The sequence below is a fragment of the Engystomops pustulosus genome, chromosome 11, assembly GCF_040894005.1.
Source record: "Engystomops pustulosus chromosome 11, aEngPut4.maternal, whole genome shotgun sequence".
NCBI lineage: Eukaryota > Metazoa > Chordata > Amphibia > Anura > Leptodactylidae > Engystomops > Engystomops pustulosus.
In genome coordinates, this window is record NC_092421.1 from 2,408,205 (window position 1) to 2,431,213 (window position 23,009).

At 43.9% G+C, this 23,009-nt stretch overlaps 1 protein-coding gene across 1 annotated transcript; it reads left to right on the forward strand.

Moving 5' to 3' along the window:
- Positions 1-538: 538 nt before the first annotated feature.
- SERPING1 (serpin family G member 1) lies at positions 539-21,546 on the forward strand. The gene is made up of 8 exons (XM_072129779.1): positions 539-698; positions 792-919; positions 6,695-7,211; positions 8,608-8,748; positions 13,461-13,661; positions 18,567-18,709; positions 19,479-19,701; positions 21,197-21,546. Exons 1-8 carry the CDS (start codon positions 692-694, stop codon positions 21,451-21,453), a joined length of 1,617 nt encoding a protein of 538 aa, XP_071985880.1. The 5' UTR covers positions 539-691; the 3' UTR covers positions 21,454-21,546.
- The last annotated feature ends 1,463 nt before the right edge of the window (positions 21,547-23,009 follow it).

Genomic DNA, 23,009 nt, shown 5'->3' on the forward strand with positions numbered 1-23,009 from the left:
CAATTCCATTTATTATATTTTGTTCTATTCCCTTAAGAAGAATGGCTTGACCTTTATATATTCTTTTACCTCTTGTGTCTCCCCACTCCTCCTCATAAACTGTAAGCTCTTGGGAGCAGGGACCTCACTCCTCTTGTTCCATACGAATGTTTGTGCTCTGTCATGTTTTATTATATTTGTATTTTTCCCCTATGATTTGTAAAGCGCTACGGAATATGATGGCGCTATATAAATAAAGATGATTATTATTATTATACATTGGCAGGGGTGTTGCACATGTAAAACACTAACAATCACTCACAGGTTTACTTTGTTCTCGTGTTACTACTATTGTCCTTTGTCTTTTATGCAGCTGCTGTATATAGAATGAAACTCTTGTAAATAATTGTATTTATGAATCTTATCAAATTGGCAAGTAAACAAAGCATTGGTTAAGATATAAGTTTGGAAAATTTCTACACTATGCCCCAAACCACGTGAAAGAATTTCGACACAGACAGACTTTGTTTTTTTGGGCTATCACCAGGGGAGGAACTTTTTAGGAAGTCAGTGCATTTACAGGAATTTGAGATTATGGTTAACTATTAACATCTTCTTCCCACCGAATGTTGTTTTGTAAATCTGACAGATACAAACACTGTGCAAAAGACATTAAACAAGAGGAGCACTGCTGAAGATCACCACGCTGAACATGAGAGGTAAGTCAACACTCAACAAAGTAACCACGAACGATACAACTGCTAATCTGAAAGACGTTGCATGAGCTTCATCCATTTCGTGTTTAATTCCAGACAATCCTCTATCTACAATGCAGCTCATTATCCCGGTGACTTTCTTTTTTGTGACTGCGACATGCATGAACAATGGGACTTATCCATTTCCAAATGGGCCGGACTTCATAACAGAACCAGCAGAACAGGTCAGAACTATTGAAGACCCATATCACATGTTCATTCACTGTAATCTGTCCTGCAGTAGATTTATTTCTAAACCACAGTTTTGATGTTAAATATTTGATTTTTCGTTTTAGCAAATACTGGGATCTCTTTGACACATAATAGCGGAGTCAATGTTACAATGTGAACAATTAAATAGAAAAACAGTATTGGACCTGGTTTGTTCATGGGATCAAACTACAAATCAATCGCTTTAAATGAAAAATTGATATCAGGTTTATGCTGCCTTCAAGGGAACCTGTCAGCAGAAACTGACATAATAATCTACAGCACCTTCCAGATAATGGGGCTTATTTACTAAGGGTCCGCGGATCGGATTTCCGTTGGACTTCCCAATGTTTTCGGGATTTTTTCCGGTATTTAAAATGGGATTGTGTTGCACGTGATCGGATTTTGGCGCAGCGGCGTTGGCTTTCATGCGACAGAAATTTGTGGGGTGTGCCGGGGATGATCCGACTGATTCGGACTGAGCGCAGAATTTAAGATCAAAAATTGTGTCTCAACCAACGCACTTACATGCACCAGGAAGTAGTAGGTGAACTCTGGCGGACCTGAATCGCGGCACAGTGCATTATCACCGAACGATGCACTTTTGGGAACTCATCCGGACGGGTAAGTAAATGTGCCCCAATATGTTTCATGGTGTGGTGGCATTTTCCAGAAATTGAACTTTGAAGTCACTTGTACACAGACTGTCAAACACTTCTAAGATCCCCGTCTCTATGACTTTATAAAAGCAATTTACATCTTAATGTAAATGGGGCACTTCAAAGGTTCTTGATTTAATAGCCAGACAATCCAGATGCGGCTCAGTTTCTTTATTTGTCATACAAGGAAAGCCTCAACTCGGCTCCCAGACCATTAAGTCCTCAGACTCTTCTACTAGCTGCTTCTCATATTCTCCATGGGCTCAGTATCTGGCTGCAGCCAGGGCCAGCGCTATATGTATGTCCCCTGATAGAGGAGAATCTCTTCTTTCACAGGAAAAAGAAGTGAGGTTCTATGTGTCACAGAGCCAGAGATACAGCCCCCTGACGTGTCCCCCCTCCAGATTCTTAGTCATCAGGCTGCAGGGAGAATTTGCTGCACACGGGAGCTGCTGCACCTCACAGATAATGGAAATATTCACTTTATATGTTACTACATCCTGATAAGGAATAAAATCAACTAATATTCATGTTTTAACCCTCTCCTATCCAGAACCATCTAAGAACACACTTTCTCTCTTATTGCCTTTTATTCCATGATAGTTTTTATTTTTTGCTATCCCATGAGCTTGGTTTGTTGATATATAGTTATTATTTGGGTCACCATTGTGTAAGGAGCAGACAATGATAGATCTGTGTGACGCGCAGTGCAATTTTCTCCTGTAGATTTAACATTCCATTTGCTGAATATATTGGTGTGGGGTCTGTATGATCTCCTCACATCCTGCTGTCTAAGTATGTTTTATTTATATACCATAATACTCGTGTATAAGCCGAGTTTTTCAGCACAAAAAATGTGCTGAAAAACGTCCCCTCGGCTTATACACGAGTCAATACTTGTAAAAAAAGAATTAAAAATGGACTAAAAAAAAAAAGTCACCCTCCGGTGGCCCCAATGCGCAGCGCTGCTCCTCTTCTGGCATCGCGGCTCCTCTTCTTGCTTCCGCGCCATCTTCTGTCTTCTTTAACAGCGTGCTGGGCGCCGACATTGTTCTTCTCCCGTGCGGCGCCTAGTATGACGTCAGTAAAATTTTAAGTATTTTTGATAAAATGTTTCAGTTTGAATCAAAATTGCATGAAGGCGCCGCTGTCTATAAACTCTTCAATGCAATTTTGAAAATTTGGCAAGTTTCTGCTTTCAGAAAATATGTGGTTTTTACTTTAATTCTTTTTGCTGTAATTTTGATTTGATCTGTAAATGTCAAAATTCTAAAAATTGCTCTGGTCAATAACACGACAAAATATACAAAAATGCCAGGCAGTGGAAGGGTTAATACCCCTTGATTTTATGACCGGGGGGAGATGGTTATCATCTATTTATTAATCAATCTTCTATTTCTCTTCTACTGTATTTATCTCACATATCCATCTCCTGTCTACATAATCTGCACTGAGCTTGTCATATCAGTCCCTGTCCCCATGGGGCTCACAATCTAATCACCTACCAGTATGTTTTTGGAGTGTGGGAGGAAACTGGAGGACCCGGAGGAAATCCACACAAACACCAAGAGAACATAAAAACTTTTTGCAGATGTTGACCAGCGCTGCAAGGCTGTAGTGCTAACCACGGAGCCACCGGAGCCACCGGGACTCTGGTAACACGGCAACACAGGACTCAGGAGTAGGAATATCACTGGGGAGCTCTTTCTAAGGCTGTGAGGCACAAAGATCCAGCAGGGCAGGAAGGGAGGTGCCGGATTATAAGGTGGAGGTTTTCAGCCGGCACACCAATCAGTGGTGCACTGGCCCTTTAAATATCAGAAAGCCAGCGCATGCGAAGGAGGCGGGGACGTGCGCGGATGGCAGCCTGAGGCAGGGCGAGTAAGTTCTGTGCTGCCAAACCAGCGGAGGTGCATGGAGGAGCACAGGTGCGCCCGCGATCCGAGACAGGGATCGTGGGAGCACGTGTGACACGAAGAAAGTCATTTACATGTTACAGATAAAACCCAACTATCTGAAGTTATAGACAACATAGATATGTTGTCATATACTCAGACCAGCACTGCAGCTTTCCATAGTCGCTGTCACGGGTGGCCCTGTGACACATGTCTAGGGTCGCAGGAGCACCCGTGCGCCTCCATGTGCCCCTCTGCCTTCTTCACCTCTCCGGGTTCCACCAACGTCTCCCGGCTGCCAGTTCTGAGCCAGCCCTTTCCTGTGCCGCTGCCGGATCTTTGAGCTCAACGCCTGAGAGAAAGCTGTATTCCTGGCCTGGTGCATTTAGACTGATTTCCTGTTGTGACCTCAATTCCATTCCTGACTTCTGTGCTGCCTGTCCTGATCGTCTTCTACGTCCCCCACTCCAATCCTGTGCTGCCTGTCCTGATCGTCTTCTACGTCCCCCACTCCAATCCTGTGCTGCCTGTCCTGATCGTCTTCTACGTCCCCCACTCCAATCCTGTGCTGCCTGTCCTGATCGTCTTCTAAGTCCCCCATTCCAATCCTGTTCTGCCTGTCCCGACCTTCTGCCTGTTCCCGACCACCCTTCTGCCTCTCGACTTCCGTTTTCCGTAATCCACCATGTTTCTCTTTTTGTGTCTATCCCCATCATCAATAGGTGACACAAGGTCAGGATGGGCAATGGAGGTGGGGGCGCGGGCACTGCGCATGCACGGGGCGCACCTCCAGGGGCAGAGGGCGGGGGTCTCGGAGCTGTACACAGAGATGGGATGTGACGTCAGACACCAGACCGACAGGGAACAGATAAAAGCTTGATCCTGAATAGGATATACTTATCCCCCTGAGGAACCTCCTCACCTGCATGGACTCCTGTGCCACAGCTTTATCTGCACTTTAGGATCCCATGCTTGTACTAGACCCCATTTTTAGGGAGCTGGGGGGAGGTCTTCTCACTTATCATATGAAGTGAGGAGGGAAGATGTATGTTATTGTTCTCTTATTGTGGTTAATAACACTAGCTCTATTATGCTTTAGTACATCCGGAGGTCTGTCTGTAACTAGGGGTGGTCTGTAAGTCGGGTGTTCTTAAGTAGGGACCACCTATATTTCTAATAAAGTTACGGTACATGCAGTTCGTCTGGTTCATTGAACTTTTTTTATTGGGTTACAGCTCCCAGACCTAAGGTTTATTTTTGGAATTCTTCTCTTTCTGGGTAGATTACAATCTGCTCCGTACTGTGGCGTCTTGTATTGTGTTGCTTCTCCGCCGTCTCTTTCAGCTGAGGATTGGATATTTGTTGATCATATGTCAGTTTTTATGACATTGGATCTGTATTGGGAGCTTTTTCCTGTGCTTTTTGTAGGACGAGGATATCCTCTTTTTAGTAGGCAAGTTGTCAGTTCCTCTGCCTGTTATCATGACAGCTTTGCTCCGCCCTCCCAATTTTTTTAACCAATAGGATGTCTGTTTCAAAAGCTTATTGTGGTTCTGATAATACTAATATTCTAATATTCGTTTACCAGTGTTAAAAATGTATTTATTGCTATGAAGAGTGTATGAAGTGCGTCATCTTCATAATACAGAAAAGGGCAGGAGGTCAGGCGGAGCCGTAACTGAATGCCCGCCTTGACCTGAGGGAATTTGGGCCGGGTTTAAAGTTAGGGATGGGTTAGGGGTTGGGAGAGAGTGAGGAAGTGAGGTCAGGATAGGGGAGGGGAGTGTGGGATAAAACTAGGGCTCACCGGTGGCGACTTCCTCTTGACCCCCGGGCGCTGGATCGAGATGCCCGCCCGCCCGCCCTCCCTTTTGTTTTTGTTTTACCCCTTTTTTCTTTTTCTTTTCTTGGAAAGAAATATAGATATATAAATTGTTTTCTTGTCACGCAGCAGCGGGATAAGGCCTTTGGGGGGTGTCTCGGGGGAAAAATAATTCCCACAAAGATGTCGCTGTGCGCTAAACACAAAGTGGAAATGGAGAATGATGGGTATGGTTGCTGGCACACCCGGAGGTGGGTACAGAGGGAATGGTTACCTGCGACATATTTGTCAGCTCGCGAGCCGGCGCAGTGCGGCGGGAGTAAGCAGGTAACGTTTAGCGTGAGCTTTGCAATTCACCCCTCTTAGGCCTTTTCATTTCGGTTTGTTAAAATTGCACTTTATTTGTACATGTTAATAAAGTTAATATATACTGGCTTGTATATGTTATATGTTATTTTAAATAAACAGGCTGCTGTGGCCTTAGTTATCCATCGTCACGCAGTTGTAAGTGTCAAATCTTTCCGGGTACTTGGGGGAAGGGAGTGGGAGATTCGGGCAGGAGGCCTATATTTGTCCTATAGGTCAGACATGGGGTTTGCTGCATATTGCAGCAAACACACATTGCTAGCACCCGCACCCATAGGAAATAGCAGGAGGTGGAGATGAGAGATTCCTAGTCCTGCTGTTCTGCTGTCCCCTCCTCTGACATTTTGTACCTGGTGTGTACAGTGGAAGATGTTTACTTATATATACATATAATGCAGTACAATGTGCAGCATAATATGTATTTAATAGTGCACATCCTCCATTCTTTATTGTGTCAGGTCCAATGCTGGGGCTCCCTGGCACTGTGGACCCAATAGCTGCTTTGGCTGCTACCCCTGTAGTTACGCCCCTAGGTGTGCCTGACTTTGTGGCCACATCCAATTTGCATACAAATAAAAGTAATATTTTTGGGTGTTTTGCGCCCAATAGCAGTGCAATTACAGACATGCAACTTTTTGAGTGGAAAACAACCTGCAGATCAGACACATCTGATAACCCCCCTCTTATCTTCAGATTAGAATTCAAAATCCCCTTTTCTAGATGTCCCTGTTATACATGGAGCTATAACACACAGTTTGTATTTTGATAGATATTTTTTGTTGTACAATTTTTTCAGCAGTTTTTTTTCTAGCCAAGAGTGAGTGCAAAGAACTGAGCAATAAAAAGTGAAACTGCAGCCAGGGGCGTAACTACAGCGGTAGCAGCCATAGCAGCTGCTATGGGGCCCTCAGTGTCAGGGGGCCCTGTCTCTCCTAGTCACGCCACTGGCTGCAGCTCCTTCCGATGCACATGTTACCGATCTAATGAATTCTTCTGTTTATTAATCAGGAACCTGTTGCTGATCCAAAGCAAACGCTGAAGGAAACCGCAATTAATCAAGAGCCATCAGCCGTGATACATGTCGAAAGCTTCCAGCAATGGGGAGACAGCAAAAACGAAGTCCCAGTGAATGGAAATAAATCTCCAATGGAAAGAATAAATGAAACGTCAGAATCTTCTCTCGAATTTCCAAATATGAACCGTGAAAGGAGATTGGAAGAAAGTAAAACAACTGAAATGGAAGAAAAGAATGTGGTCAAAACCGAAAACCAAAATGACAAAAGTGAACAAACCCCAGACAAAGGGGAAAATCTAGAAAATAATCAGGAGGGAAAATCATCAGCTCCGAAGTGCTCCGATACGTGGCCACAGTGCACCGATCCACGTAACGCCATTGAGGAGGTTCCAAGAGAACTGAGCAGATTCACAATAAATCTCTACAAAAAGCTTTCATCCCATGAGGAAAACTCAAACATTGTGATTTCTCCGGTCAGCGTCGCTCTGGGACTGGCGCAGATAATGTTGGGTGAGGTGTCTATTACGCTGGAGAATATGTTACAAAATTAGGGACACACTTTTAAAAGCCAAATACCAGGAGTGGATTAATAGGCAACTAATAGGTTCTCCATAATGTACTGTTCGTCTGTAGTTTTTGAGGGAAGTGGGTCACATGACCCTCCTGCAGCAGGACTTGGAACTTCCTGCTACATCCCATGTCCTGCTGGCTTCCAGGCGGTTAAGGGGGTTGTGAAGTCATCACTGTTCGTATACCTCCTCCATGATGAGTAGTTGGAGGCGCACACCTGGGACATCTGCACACCCCTTCCCCCAGAAACCAGCAGGACAGCAGACATCACAATGGATCACGTGACCCACTTCTTCCACATACTACAAACAAACTGAAGTAAAATATGGGAGACCCTATGAGTGTCTTGCAATTACCCTGGTAAAGTTTGTTATTGGGGCCAACCCCTTAAATATCCAAGATTCCTGTTACTCTACAACTATAAAGATTCTTTCTGTAACCCAGCAGCAGTTGCCAGAAGACCGCCCAGCTGTACGGGAAACTATTGCAGTTTATTGTTATACTGTACTAAAAAATTAGATTTTTGGGATTTTTTAAACTACAATGGTCATGGAGTAAGAGCTCTCCTTCTGGAGGCAATGTTTTTCTGTTCCTATCCTGGAAAGCATATTTGCATATTTTCCCAGAATCCCCCAGTGGAATATCAATGGCTATAAGTCTCCCCACGCCTGTAAGGCACCTTAATTGGCAAAGTCTCCATAAGGAGAGCTCTTACTTTCTGACCCTAATCAATAGCCTCTCATTCAGCCGAACCAGTTTGCTACAGTCTGACGAGATGCGGAGGAATCGCTATCTAGAGTTGGGAATCTATTTCTTTTGGAATTGGTAAAACTGGTTTTGCTTAAATCCCTCATCATGTCATTCGGCCTCTTGAAAGTCATGCTTCATATTAAGGGGGCTTCCTTACTAGGTAACAAAGAGACAATGGGGCAGATTTATCAAGCGTCTGAAAGTCAGAATATTCTTATTCTTCAATCACAGCTCCCCTTTAAAATATTCATGAGCGCTGGTAAAATGAAAGCTGAGCTGTGATTGGTTGCTATGGTCAACTAAGAATATTCTGACTTTTAGAAAGCTTAATAAATCTTCCCCAATGTTTTCTTTATCCCATCCTAAAAAACATATTGGCATTTTATTATTGGAAATGACGGCATGAATTTTTTGGCATTTTTGCATGAATTGCCCAATTGTCTTGATTAGAAATCTAAGTATGCTCCTTACCAAACCTTTTTGTCTCCTTTGTTTTTAACCTTTCTATATGGTTTTCTTTTCTTGCTTTTATTGACTTACTTCTATTAGCAATGATTTTATTACAGTCTAATTCTCTTACATTTAGGATCAAGTGGAAAAACAAGAGAGAATTTGCTGAACATACTGTTTGGTGGTTTGCGTGAGCCTCAGTGTGTGCACGCCGCAATACAGAACCTGACCGCATCGCAATCATTTCTTACTGCTAATAACATTTTCTATAGTAAAGGTGAGAATTATCACTTTCTTCTTAATTTACTCAAAAAACGTGAAAAGATTAAAACCTTTTCTTGTTATTTGAAACAGATTTTCTGTAACTTTGGTTGTGACACCCTGATTGGGAAAAACCTTGTAAATTTAGCTTCTTTTCGACACTCGTGATCTTAGACAATGAGCAAACAGCAGGGGTGATCATAGTAGTCCTATAATAAACATGGGTCGCAGGAGCACCCGTGACATCAGGGTCCAGGTCCATATTCACTTTCATTTGGCTGCTGAACATTCACGAGTATCTGACAGATAGAAAGAGAGATAAGACGGATCAGAGATGATTAGATCCATGAGATGCATATTACACATTACCTCTGGCAGTTCTGGTGTGTCTCCCTGCCCTGGGTAAAGACCTTATTTTGCCTGTAGAGTAAGTCTCTGCATGTTGCTGTTTGCCGGCAGGAAGTCTGTGTGTGTGTGAGGGGTCGATGCAGAGAGGAGCTCAGTGCAGTGTCAGACAGGAGAACAATCTGTCCTGCCCGACCCTAGACTTCTGATTTATGGTCGGATCCCTAAGCAATCGAAGTTGTATACACCAGGAATGAGACAGACACGTTGTGAGATGCTTTATTATTGTTAATAACAGTGAATTCGAGAATTAGTTATTTTGTTATCCGGAGAATATTTAAGAATCTTGTCTTCGTGGGAATTCCCTCTATAACCATCCACCTTTATATTTATGTACTTGAATACAGTGAATACAGTGCATAAGGGAAGTATTCAGACCCCTTTACATTTTGAAATCTTTGTTTCATTGCATCAAATTGGTAAGATCAAAAAAGTTCAGTTTTTTTGCCCATTAATGTACACTCTTCCCCCATCTTAAAAAAAATAATTGTTAATGTTTTTGCTAATATATTAAACAAGAAAAACTGAAATATCACATGGTCATAAGTCTTCAGACCCTATGCTCAGTGTTGAGTAAAAGCAGCTTTTGAGCCAGTGCAGACCATTCTTGGGAATCCATTCACCCCTGGATTTGGGGATCCTCGGCCTCTTCCTGGCAGATCCCCTCCGGTTCCCTCAGGTTGGATGGTGACGTTGGTGGAAGCCATTTCCCAGTCTCTCCAGAGATGCTCCATTGGGTTTAGGTCCGGTCTCTGGCTGGGCCCGTCACGAATGGCCACAGAGATGTTCTGAAGCCTCTGCTGTGTTATTTTAGTTGTGTGTTTAGGGTTCGGCCCAGTCTGAGGTCCAGAGCATCTGCTAGAGGTTTTCATCCAGGATCTATGGAATGGGATAAAGGCATGGATTGTTCTGGGTAAATGCTCCAGTAGATACGGGAGGATTAGATCTCACTGACCTTTTTAGTTATTTTTTAGCAACACAATGGCAAAATATTGATTGTCGCACAAGTAATGGTTAGTTATAGTCTAGAAAAGAATTTTGAATGGGTATGATCTATGGAACTTAGAAACGGAGTTTGATTACAAGGCTTGTTATCCAATGTTTACACCAATGCAATGGGTAAAGGATATGATTAAAGTTAAAATACAGAGTATCTAAATATAACTCCACTATGGGGATTCACAAGATGGTGTTTGGCCCCTATGGATTATTTGAGATTTTTGGCGGGAGGTTTTGTTTGTACATCAGGTTTTGGATCAAAGGTGTCTCAAATCCTTTGACCAGCACATGCTGGTCTATCTATAAACTGGGGGCCTGTGCTAAGTTACCTATATACTGGGGGCTCGTGCTGAGTTACCTATAAACTGGGGGCCTGTGCTGAGTTACCTATATACTGGGGGCTTGTGCTGAGTTGTCTATAAACTGGGGGCCTGTGCTGAGTTACCTATAAACTGGGGGCCTGTGCTGAGTTACCTATATACTGGGGGCCTGTGCTGAGTTACCTATAAACTGGGGGCCTGTGCTGAGTTACCTATAAACTGGGGGCCTGTGCTGAGTTACCTATAAACTGGGGGCCTGTGCTGAGTTACCTATAAACTGGGGGCCTGTGCTGAGTTACCTATAAACTGGGGGCCTGTGCTGAGTTACCTATAAACTGGGGGCCTGTGCTGAGTTACCTATATACTGGGGGCCTGTGCTGAGTTACCTATAAACTGGGGGCCTGTACTGAGTTACCTATATACTGGGGGCCTGTGCTGAGTTACCTATATACTGGGGGCCTGTGCTGAGTTACCTATATACTGGGGGCTCGTGCTGAGTTACCTATAAACTGGGGGCCTGTGCTGAGTTATCTATAAACTGGGGGCCTGTGCTGAGTTACCTATAAACTGGGGGCCTGTGCTGAGTTACCTATAAACTGGGGGCCTGTGCTGAGTTACCTATAAACTGGGGGCCTGTGCTGAGTTACCTATAAACTGGGGGCCTGTGCTGAGTTACCTATAAACTGGGGGCCTGTGCTGAGTTACCTATAAACTGGGGGCCTGTGCTGAGTTACCTATAAACTGGGGGCCTGTGCTGAGTTACCTATAAACTGGGGGCCTGTGCTGAGTTACCTATAAACTGGGGGCCTGTGCTGAGTTACCTATAAACTGGGGGCCTGTGCTGAGTTACCTATAAACTGGGGGCCTGTGCTGAGTTATCTATAAACTGGGGGCCTGTGCTGAGTTACCTATGAACTGGGGGCCTGTGCTGAGTTACCTATAAACTGGGGGCCTGTGCTGAGTTACCTATATACTGGGGGCCTGTGCTGAGTTACCTATAAACTGGGGACCTGCGCTGAGTTACCTATATACTGGGGGCTCGTGCTGAGTTACCTATAAACTGGGGGCCTGTGCTGAGTTATCTATAAACTGGGGGCCTGTGCTGAGTTACCTATAAACTGGGGGCCTGTGCTGAGTTACCTATAAACTGGGGGCCTGTGCTGAGTTACCTATAAACTGGGGGCCTGTGCTGAGTTACCTATAAACTGGGGGCCTGTGCTGAGTTACCTATAAACTGGGGGCCTGTGCTGAGTTACCTATAAACTGGGGGCCTGTGCTGAGTTACCTATAAACTGGGGGCCTGTGCTGAGTTACCTATAAACTGGGGGCCTGTGCTGAGTTACCTATAAACTGTGGGCCTGTGCTGAGTTACCTATATACTGGGGGCTTGTGCTGAGTTACCTATATACTGGGGGCCTGTGCTGAGTTACCTATAAACTGGGGGCCTATGCTGAGTTACCTATGAACTGGGGGCCTGTGCTGAGTTACCTATAAACTGGGGGCCTGTGCTGAGTTACCTATATACTGGGGGCTTGTGCTGAGTTACCTATATACTGGGGGCCTGTGCTGAGTTACCTATAAACTGGGGGCCTGTGCCGAGTTACCTATATACTGGGGGCTTGTGCTGAGTTACCTATATACTGGGGGCCTGTGCTGAGTTACCTATAAACTGGGGGCCTGTGCTGAGTTACCTATATACTGGGGGCTCGTGCTGGGTTACCTATAAACTGGGGGCCTGTGCTGAGTTATCTATAAACTGGGGGCTCGTGCGGAGTTACCTATATACTGGGGGCCTGTGCTGAGTTACCTATAAACTGGGGGCCTGTGCTGAGTTACCTATAAACTGGGGGCCTGTGCTGAGTTACCTGTATACTGGGGGCATGTGCTGAGTTACCTATATACTGGGGGCATGTGCTGAGTTACCTATATACTGGGGGCATGTGCTGGCTTGCCTATATATTGAGGTCAAGTGCTACTTAACCTATAAATTCGGCAACAGATGGCCTATATACAGGGGCACATGCTGGTCTACCTATATACTGGGGACACATTCTGAGCTACCTATACAACTGGGGCATGTTTTGTAGGGGAGAGTCATTTTTCCCTTCAGGATTATCCCTCATTCTGCCGCGCTTTTTATAGGAATTTACCGAGATAATGCAATTTTGTTTGTCTGTCCTCCATCCCCTCATATTGTGTCTTACTTTCCTCCATCCCCTCATATTGTGGCCTCCTGCCCTCCACTCACCTCATTTTGTGGCCCCTGTCCTCTCCCTGTTGCTGGGTATTAAACAAAATAAAAATGCGTTACTTACCTTTCCCTCATTCCACTGCAGCAGTCCTGCCTCCTCTTCTGATGCTGGGGCTCTGAAGCTGACTCAAGGAGGGGGCGGGACAGCCTAGGGGAGGAGCTACCTCTATAAGTCTGCTAAAGTAGCATTGTGTAGAGGCATCAGAAAGCCTCCTGGTCCCAATGCCTTAGCTGTATATGCAGTAGCAATGTGTCATGACTGCGACCAAATGCATTTTTTTTTTTACCAATCTCCGCTTCCTAGTACACGACATGGAAGAATAAATACCGTCACTATGAAGTGCAGAAAACAAGCCGTCACACAGCTCGTTACGTGTAAAAATAAAAAAGTCAAAAATGGAAATGAAAAAATAAAAAAGGGTCTTTGAGGGGTTAAGTGCTCTGTAAAAAAAAACATTAATTATAACACCATCTTCACAATATTCTATTCCAAAAGGGCAAACAGAATTAAATGATATTATTATTATTAATATTATTAATATAATAATACTAATAAATATATTATTTTTTAAATTCCTTTTATTAAAAGTGTACAACAAATCCAGTAATAAACATTGAAAACAATAATCGAGCTGCTCTCAATACTCGTGCACAATACTGTGATGAACCCTGTATACAAATACTGTCTGTATAAAATGTCTTCACATGTTTTGCACATTATGACTGACTACGTTGCATATTGTCTCTTCTCAGACTTTTCTTTAAAAGAAATATTCACCAACCAATCAGAAGGATTTTATGGAACCAAAGGGACACAATTACAAAAAGATAAAAAGAATAGCTTGAGCCAAATTAATAAATGGGTTTCAGAAAACACAAAAAACATGATCAAAAACCTCTTCAAAGAACTGCCGGACTTTCAGCTGATGTTGATCAATGTGATCTATTACCAAGGTAAGGACCAAGGTCTGAGCCGTCCACAAACTGAATCATAAAAAAAGCTGGAATTAGTTTTCATTTTACTTTTGGTAAAGTTTGTAAAGGAAATCTACCATCAAAATCCATCCTGATAAACCAAGGGCATTACTCATAGTCCCAGGCCCCGGGACTCTGGAATCCTCTTATATGTGTTGTCCATGGGCTCCTCCCTTCTAAAATCCACTTTTAGAATTATGCTAATGAGCCAGGAGAGCTATGTGGGCGTTACCAGAGCCCGTCCATGCTGTAGCTGTACTGGCTATTGCACTGACTCACCTTCCCCCACCGCCCCAGCACTCCTTCCACCCTCTGCCTGCTGTAATCTCACAAAGTATGAGGAAGTGCTCCTGCACAGTGTAACAGTCTGTGAAGCCAGAGCACAGGAGAACTCTGGTACCACCCCTGAGAGCCCTTCTGGTCATCAGCAGAAGTTTAAAAGTTGCTTTTAGGCCATGGTCATAGTCATGGTGCCTGAGTAAGTGCTCATGGCTTAGGGTACATTTAGAAACACAATGCAAGCACAATGGAGTAGAGAGGGTTGCAATCTAGTTTTTATAAAAGATTTTATAAATAAAAAGGGGGAGGGGTTTGTTTATTTGTAAAATCCTGTTTCAAGCCTTTCCTACATGATGAAATCGGTGAGGAAAATGAGAATGTGGAGGCCCTACGGGTGGTCAGCATGGACTTCCCAATCCAGCAAATTGGCCCCCAAGCAACTAGTCTGTCCAATCATAGCCATGGCTAGTCGCTAAGGGCATCAATTTGTCTGCATCAGAAGGTCAAATCTGACCATGGGGTCGTTCATTTATACTGGAATAAAGTTCTTTTTCTGCTCATTAATGGACACTCTGCACATTTTGATACTTCTGCTAATTTATTAAACAAGAAAAATTGAAACATCAAATATCACTTATAATTATTCAGCCCCTTTGCTCACAGCCCTGAGTCTTCTCGGGAAAGGTGCTGGGACTAAATAATCATTTTATTGTCAAAATTAAAAAATGCCAAATAGAACCTTTGTTTTGTTTTAATTCTTGTGAGATGCTTAACCCCTTCCCGACATAGTGCTGCATGTTGGGAGGTGCGTTCCCGCATTGTCCAGTACTATTACATCAAGGTCCTGGGACCTTCTCCTGAGCAGAGCCGGCACCGTAAGCTGCGGGAGTTGTCTGTATATTACAGCCGACACTCGCCTCTAACACCCGTTATCGGAGATTCAACCGATCACAGGGATAACCCCTTACACACCACGGTCACGATTGACCATGGCATGTAAGAGGCATCTCAAGTGATTTGGACTCCCCCATGGCGCTTACCCAGGGAAGTTCCGCTGCTCGGATGGAAGCCCTGGGGTCTGTCAGTACCCCAGGGCTGGCGATCTTCTTCCAGGAGCTGGTCCCTGCCTTCTAGCAGGACCCGAGTGTAATACACTAAACATGCGCATAACATAACATAGCATCTATTTACAGATGTTGCTTTTGACCTATAAAAATTAGCTTTTATTTAATTACTGTTTAAAAATAGAAAAGATCTATAACATATATGTGTGAGTTTAAGAGACTCTCTTAAAAAAAAAAAAAAATCTTGGGAATAAATATAATTTATCCAGAAGATAATAATAGGCGAGGAAGACAATGAGGTGCAAGCATACACACGAGGGGGGTGCTATGTCCCCGTAAATGGTCACGGAGAGACACGGAGGTCCTGCACGGCAGTAGGTAAAATCTTAGCCTATAGTTGATAATTTGACAATTCTAAGGTGCGTCTGTATCCCTGAATACAGGTTACCAGGGATCTATTCGCAGTCGTGTATTCAGTGATTCCCTCCGTAATGCCTATTTATTAGTCACTGGCTATTCACCTCTGTAATTCCAATTGTAATTGACAAGCCACAGTCAGCAGCATACATTGATTTTATACTATATCACACCATTCACACATCGCAATCTCGCACTAGCTCTATAAGTCTGCGGGCATATAGATCCAGCAGTCGCTGCAGTTCGACCCTAGATCATGGATGAACCCTACACCTTACCACCATTGATTAAAATTTAGAGAAGCTCAAACAGCCCCCCCGATATGTTTCGCCATGAGCATGGTGTCCTCAGGGGGTATCGGGGCTGATATCTAAATAGTAGGCGGCAGATCCCGAGCGGCCAGAGCGTCCTTAACGTCATCCTCATAGACTGTAAGCAGGGCCCTCCATATGCCTATGTTTGTACTCTGTAATGTCTCATTTTATTTGTATATATCCCCCATGATTTGTAAAGCGCTACGGAATATGATGGTGCTTGTAATAAATTATGAGTTGTGAACAGGCTCAGCTCCAGAACCACAGAGGCTCAGTGGGCCCCTTTATCATACCATAAAGCCCCCTTAGTTATTTTACATACAGTCCCCCTCATTTCTATTGATTCCTTATATACAGCTTTATGTGGGCCCCCCCAGCAGCTCTGGGCCCCAGCATTTGCTCAGGTTTACTAGTGCTGGCGCTGGCACTGGTTGTGAACCCCCCTCTCCGCCAGATAAGTGTTGAGATGAAATCACCTCTGCCTTATAAGATAACATAATCAGCACCTTGTCCATAGACAGTTTTCTCTATCATCCTTCTCGCTGTGTTTCATCTGTCCCAGTTACAGACTTCAGTTACAGGCATCTTCCCATGTGTCCCAGTTACAGACTTCAGTTACAGGCATCTTCCCATGTGTCCCAGTTACAGACTTTCTGGCATCTTCCCATGTGTCCCAGTTACAGACTTTCTGGCATCTTCCCATGTGTCCCAGTTACAGACTTTCTGGCATCTTCCCATGTGTCCCAGTTACAGACTTTCTGGCATCTTCCCATGTGTCCCAGTTACAGACTTTCTGGCATCTTCCCATGTGTCCCAGTTACAGACTTTCTGGCATCTTCCCATGTGTCCCAGTTACAGACTTTCTGGCATCTTCCCATGTGTCCCAGTTACAGACTTTCTGGCATCTTCCCATGTGTCCCAGTTACAGACTTTCTGGCATCTTCCCATGTGTCCCAGTTACAGACTTTCTGGCATCTTCCCATGTGTCCCAGTTACAGACTTTCTGGCATCTTCCCATGTGTCCCTTAAAACGGCTGCTTAAGAGTTTGGCAAAACGATACTTCAAAGACCACCCGGGTATAACTCAAATATTTCAATTTCTAGTACACAAATCCGTGATCAGCATCCTCTGATGTTCCTGGGAGTTGAGCACTGAAGGTTCTGGAGTTGGCGAGCCAAGAAAATAGTCATTGGGCCAAAATGTCATAATGCTGCTTAATCTTGTTGGATTTGTTAATTTAAGCTGGAAAATGTGCAGGGCATCTCTTCTACCCTGGGCCTTGTCAGTTTTATGTTTCCGGTATTCTAGTTTTGTTTTTTTGTTGCTTTTGGCTTGTTTCCTGGTGTTTTGGGGGGTTTTTTTTGGTAATAAACTTTTTGCATATTAAATTGTAATTTCATAATTTATCCTTGAAAACATTCCCATAACTTTGTGGTGGCAGCGAAGTGTATGGAATAAGCATGTGGCTGTATCCGGGTGCAGCGTGGCTCTGTGCAGTAGCGTTCCGTAGGCAGGTAAGTGTTAGGGGGTTCATAGTGTGGTGGTGCGCTCTCTGGGCTCTGCATGTATGGTTTGTAGCGTCAAGGATTCTGTTGTGTTTGCTTTCCCTGGCAGAATTGTGCGCTGGGTGCTAGTGGAGTAAATGTGGGGGCTCTATGTGCTGAATGGTGAGGCTCCCCAGTGCAGGTGCACCTTGTGCCTGACCACAGCGCTATATAAATAAAGATTATTATTATTGTAGGTCCAGGCACTGCGACTGTGCGGCCCGGGTAGTCTTTTATTGTTGTCATTGGAGCAAAGACACACGGGATGCAAACAATGGGGGTCATTTATTAAGGGCCCGATTCGCATTTTCCCGACGTGTTACCCGAATATTTCCGATTTGCGACGATTTTCCCTGTATTGCCCCAGGGTTTTGGCACTCGCGATTGGATTGTGGCGCATCGGCGCCGGCATGCACACGACGGAAATTGGGGGCGTGGCCAAACGATAACCCGACGGATTCGGAGAAACCACCGCATTTAAAAAAAAAAAAAAAGTGACGCGGGACACGCGCTTACCTTCACCAGGTATAGGATGGTGCATTCCGGCGGACCTCGAGGAACTTCAGCGCAGCAGCGACATCTGGTGGACGTCGGAGGAACTGCCTTAGTGAATCGCCGGAAGACCCGAATCCACCGCGGAGAACGTGCCGCTGGATCGCGAATGGACCGGGTAAGTAAATCTGCCCCAATGGTCCTCGAGACAATGTCCCGCATAAATGTAGCCGTAGTCCACTCTCTAAATGAAAGATATCACAGACAGTCCCGACCTAGGAACACCCATATTACAGCCGACACCTAGTTACAAATTGACCTCCCTGTCCGCTGTGACTCTGGTGAAGCTCTTTGGATGTTGATCATTTACTGAACTTTCACCCCAGGCTGAAACTATGAGCTGTAAGAGTTATGAAAGGTGTTTGCAATGAAGCTTTATTGTTAATCCTTGTTCCTATGACAAACCAAAATTTTGAAAATCCTTTTGTCACATGGATGAAAAACATTACACGTACAAAATAATACCAGTTCTGACTTACATACAAATTCAACTCAAGTACAAACCTACAGAACTGACCCTGTACTATATGTCACGGCCTTCCTGTCCATTTTACATGTGTGTATTCGGTCACTCTATGTTAGGGCCACCTATTGATTCTTTTAGTCTCAATTAAAAAAAAATAAATAGCAAAAATATTTGCTTTAGAAATAATAAAAGCTTCATAACTTTTCTGACTTTCTTAACCCTTTTCATACCATTCTATTGTCCACAGGGAAATGGGTGAATCGTTTTGAACCAAAACAAACGAAGAAAGACGCCTTCCATGTAACACCCTCCAGTAAAGTCCAAGTTTACATGATGAATAATCATAAATATCCGCTACAAAGTATCCGAGATACATATTTGGATGCTCAGGTATGTCACGTCCTTTTTTGCTGCAACTCCATGTAGTTATGGTGTATAACCATTTTGATAACTGGAGCAGGTTACTGGGAGCTTGTTACTTCACGTCTGTACGTCCGAGTTACACTTACCCCGTGTAGACATTTACCTGCGGCTTTCTGCATCATCATTCTATTCAGCAATATTTGCCCCCCCATTACTGGAGCCCCAGTGTCACCCCTCCTCCTCATGCCTGCCGGAGAAGAATGCATTTTAATTCATTTAACACAAACTTAAGGACACTCAACTTACAGACAACCCCTAGTTACAGACGGACCCCTCTGCCCCCTGTGACCTCTGGTGACCTCTCTGGATGTTACTAATGTCCCAGGCTGCAATGATCAGCTGTAAGGTGTCTGTAATGAAGATTTATTACAGCAAAAAATTTTGAAACTCCAATTGTCACTGGGGAAAAACATTTTTGTCTGTATCCACAATTATAAAATATACAGTTTCGAGTTACATACAAATTCAACAAACCTATGGAACCTATCTTGTATGTAACCCGGGGGCTGTCCGTATACTTTCATATGTTTACAACTGTGCAAAAGTTTACACTTTTGAAAAAAGTCTTACAAATGATTTCATGTGTAAAAGTCTTAAGAGTTTATTTGTATCCATTGCCAACTTTAATTTCATTGTTACATGGTTATTGGTGAGATCATCACTCACCATCACAGCTCATGTTGTGTCAGGTACATTTGCGCTTCTAATGACCCGTTTCTTTGCACGTTCCCCCCAGGTCGCTCGGTTGCCTTTATCTGATAATTGCAGCCTCATCATTTTTTTGCCTCTGTCACATACAAAAGACTCACTGAAAACCGTAGAAAATCATCTCACAGAGGAAATTGTCTACTTACTCATGACACAACTAGAGGAAAAAGCTCCGCGGGCCACAGCTATATCTCTGCCAAAACTGAAACTCGACTCGGACTTTGGATTATCCGAAACATTAAGTGCACTTGGTGAGTGAACTACCGAACCGCTTTTACTTCCAGGTGGAATTAGACATCTGAGACCTCTGGTAGCCATGGAAATTGTCACAAAGAGATAGATACACACAGACTGTCAGAGAGAGAGAGAGATACACACAGAGACTGCCAGAGAGAGAGAGAGAGAGAGATACACACATAGACTGCCAGAGAGAGAGAGAGAGAGATACACACATAGACTGCCAGAGAGAGAGAGAGAGAGATACACACATAGACTGCCAGAGAGAGAGAGAGAGAGATACACACATAGACTGCCAGAGAGAGAGAGATATACACACAGAGACTGTCAGAGAGAGAGAGATATACACACAGAGACTGTCAGAGAGAGAGAGAGAGAGAGAGAGAGATACACACAGATACTGTCAGAGAGATATACACACATAGACTGTCAGAGAGATATACACACATAGACTGTCAGAGAGAGATATACACACAGAGACTTATTTACTATCCCAGGCAATGGCGGGAGCTACAGCTTGTTGTATATAAAATGCAATGTGTGAACACAGCCTTAACCCCTTCCCGACATTTGACGTAATAATACTGCATGGCGGGAGGTGCGTTCCCGCATTTTAAAGAATTATTACGCCATGCTTCTGGCACCGGCTCCTGAACGGGTGCCGGCTGTAACAGACTAGTAAGACTAAAGGATGCAGGCTCAAATCCTGACATGGCTGTCATGGCGACCGATCGTACCTCTTGTTGGCAACCCCTGAGTGTCTGTAATATATGTTCCTGGGTAATGGATGGGGAGCCTGTGGTGGATACAGCCGTATCCAGGGATCAGATGGAGGAAAAGTTGTGGATAAAATAACTTACAGTTCTTTATTTGAACCAACTGCGACAGCAGGCAACGTGCCAAACGATTCTATACAGATGGTCGGATTACTGGGAGTGATCTTGGAGAGGGAACCTCAGGAGTCGGGTCACCAGCAGGCAGTGTGCATGCAGCCTAAGGGTTTTGTTAATCCCTGGTCAGGGGATATCACACTCCAATTACAATAGTGGAATATCATTGGATAATAACATTCAATAAGGTTAACCCTTGCCTGTCCAGGCAGTATCTACCACTGTATATTACCTCTATATTTACTAAATGGTACAAGGGACGTATTCACAACTACTCCTCTGCCTTGCGCATTGGCAGGGACGTTGCAATAGCAATCTAAGACGCACACCAATCACTGTTCACTGGAAGCAAGCAGTGATGTTACCACTGCCTGTAACCTTTGTGCGACCCAGAAGCTGTCGCTGCTGCCATTGCTTTAGTGACAGCACCTGGGTCATAGCCTGGGGCATAAGAGGCAAAAGAATAGTGGATCCTGCCAGAGGGGGCGCACACCAGCATCAATGGTTTACAAAGCTGCATCCTGGTGGTAGATTTTCTTTAAGCAGAAGGTAGTTAGTTTGTACAAGCTACATCTGGATAGGGCATTTTTAACTTACAACTTTTTTTGTTACTTTATAGGGCTTTATGATCTTTTTGAGACCCCGGATTTCTGTGCCTTGTCAGACAGCCCTGAGCTTGCGATCACTGATGTCCGCCACCGCGCGATTCTGGATGTCAGAGAAGACGGAGCCAAAGCTGCAGCTGCTACTTCTGTTACTGTGGGCCGCACTATGTCACTGTTCTCAGCGAATAGACCTTTCCTTTATATTCTTGCTGATGACATTAAAAAAATCCCTATCGTTATTGGGCGTGTGGCAGACCCCAGTAAAAACTGACTTGAAAACACATCGTAACATGAGATTATAATTGATATTCTGTTCATATAAAGTTTTACACTTGCATTTAAAGTAAACATTTCTTATTGGCTATTATGGTGTCCGTTGAACCGATACATTTGTTACAGCAGCCAAAAGGATGAAATGGTGAAGTCTACTACATTATTCCATCCTCTTTTATTAGAATGCGTCCACACATGGCCTTTGTATTGCAACACTTCACATTGCACAGACCTATTAAAGTATCAAAAAATACAAATTGGTACTATGCTCACAAGCAATTATAAATATTAAATAAATTTTATTAGTTATGCAAAAAATTATTAATAACAGCAAATTTACATAGCATGGTAGTTGTACAATGGGAATACATGATTAAAAACAGTGCATAGCCACATATAGAACAAGCAAAGTACCATAGGGAATACAATGAATCCGTATGGAGTAGGAGACCTAGTAACTAGAGGTAGAAAACAGCTATATACAAGCCTTAGCTTAACATGGACGGCTCTAAAACAATACTAGAAAGTCATTACCATACCAGGATACCGGGTGTGCATTGTGTAGCCCCAACACGTGTTTCACCCACTGGCTTTCTCAAGGGGAGTGTCAAGTTCAGGTGAGTCATGGGTTATATATCACTCTGAACCAATAGGAAGATAGAGAGCAATTAGGATACAGGTGTCCTGCAGACATGACAACACACAAAGGGAAGTGAAGATAAAATAGCTGGCGACTGATTAGCCCCCAGAAATGTCTATCAGTCGCACTGGCGTCTAAAATATGCACCAAACGGTAAATGAGAACTGCCTAAAGAAGAACTGTTCTATATGTGGCTATGCACTGTTTTTAATCATGTATTCCCAATGTACAACTACCATGCTATGTAAATTTGCTGTTATTAATACTTTTTTGCATAACTAATAAAATTTATTTAATATTTATAATTGCTTGTGAGCATAGTACCAATTTGTATTTTTCGATACTTACATTTTGGGGCACAGGATTTTGCAGTGGCATTTGGATTTGGTGCCCATATCCTTAGCTCCCCCATCTGTTGGATTTGAACAGACCTATTAAAGTAAGATTGCGTTTACGCACAATGGGGCACATTCACTTATCCTTCCACGGAGTTCACAGAAAGTACCTTACCTGATGATCATGCACTCTGGCGCCATTCACTGAGATCGTGCGCCTGATATCCTGCATGTGTCGCTTCCCCGCTCAGGTCCCCAGAGTTCACCTTCTTCTTCCTGGTGCATGTAAGTGCATTGTCCGTGTATAATGCGCTGTGCGGGGAGTCACTAAGATCATGCGCCCGATATCCTGCATGTGTCGCTTCCCCGCTCAGGTCCCCGGAGTTCACCTTCTTCTTCCTGGTGCATGTAAGTGCATTGTCCGTGTATAATGCGCTGTGCGGGGAGTCACTAAGATCCTGCGCCCGATATCCTGTATGTGTCACTTCCCCGCTCAGGTCCCCAGAATTCACCTTCTTCTTCCTGGTGCATGTAAATGCATTGTCCGTGTATAATGCGCTGTGCGGGGAGTCACTAAGA

Bases quoted from the DNA above. Each gene is read 5' to 3' on its own strand.
- SERPING1 (XM_072129779.1), top strand. The intron at 8,749-13,460 runs GTGAGAATTATC...GTCTCTTCTCAG, and splicing joins TAACATTTTCTATAGTAAAG to ACTTTTCTTTAAAAGAAATA. The intron at 19,702-21,196 runs GTGAGTGAACTA...GTTACTTTATAG, and splicing joins CGAAACATTAAGTGCACTTG to GGCTTTATGATCTTTTTGAG.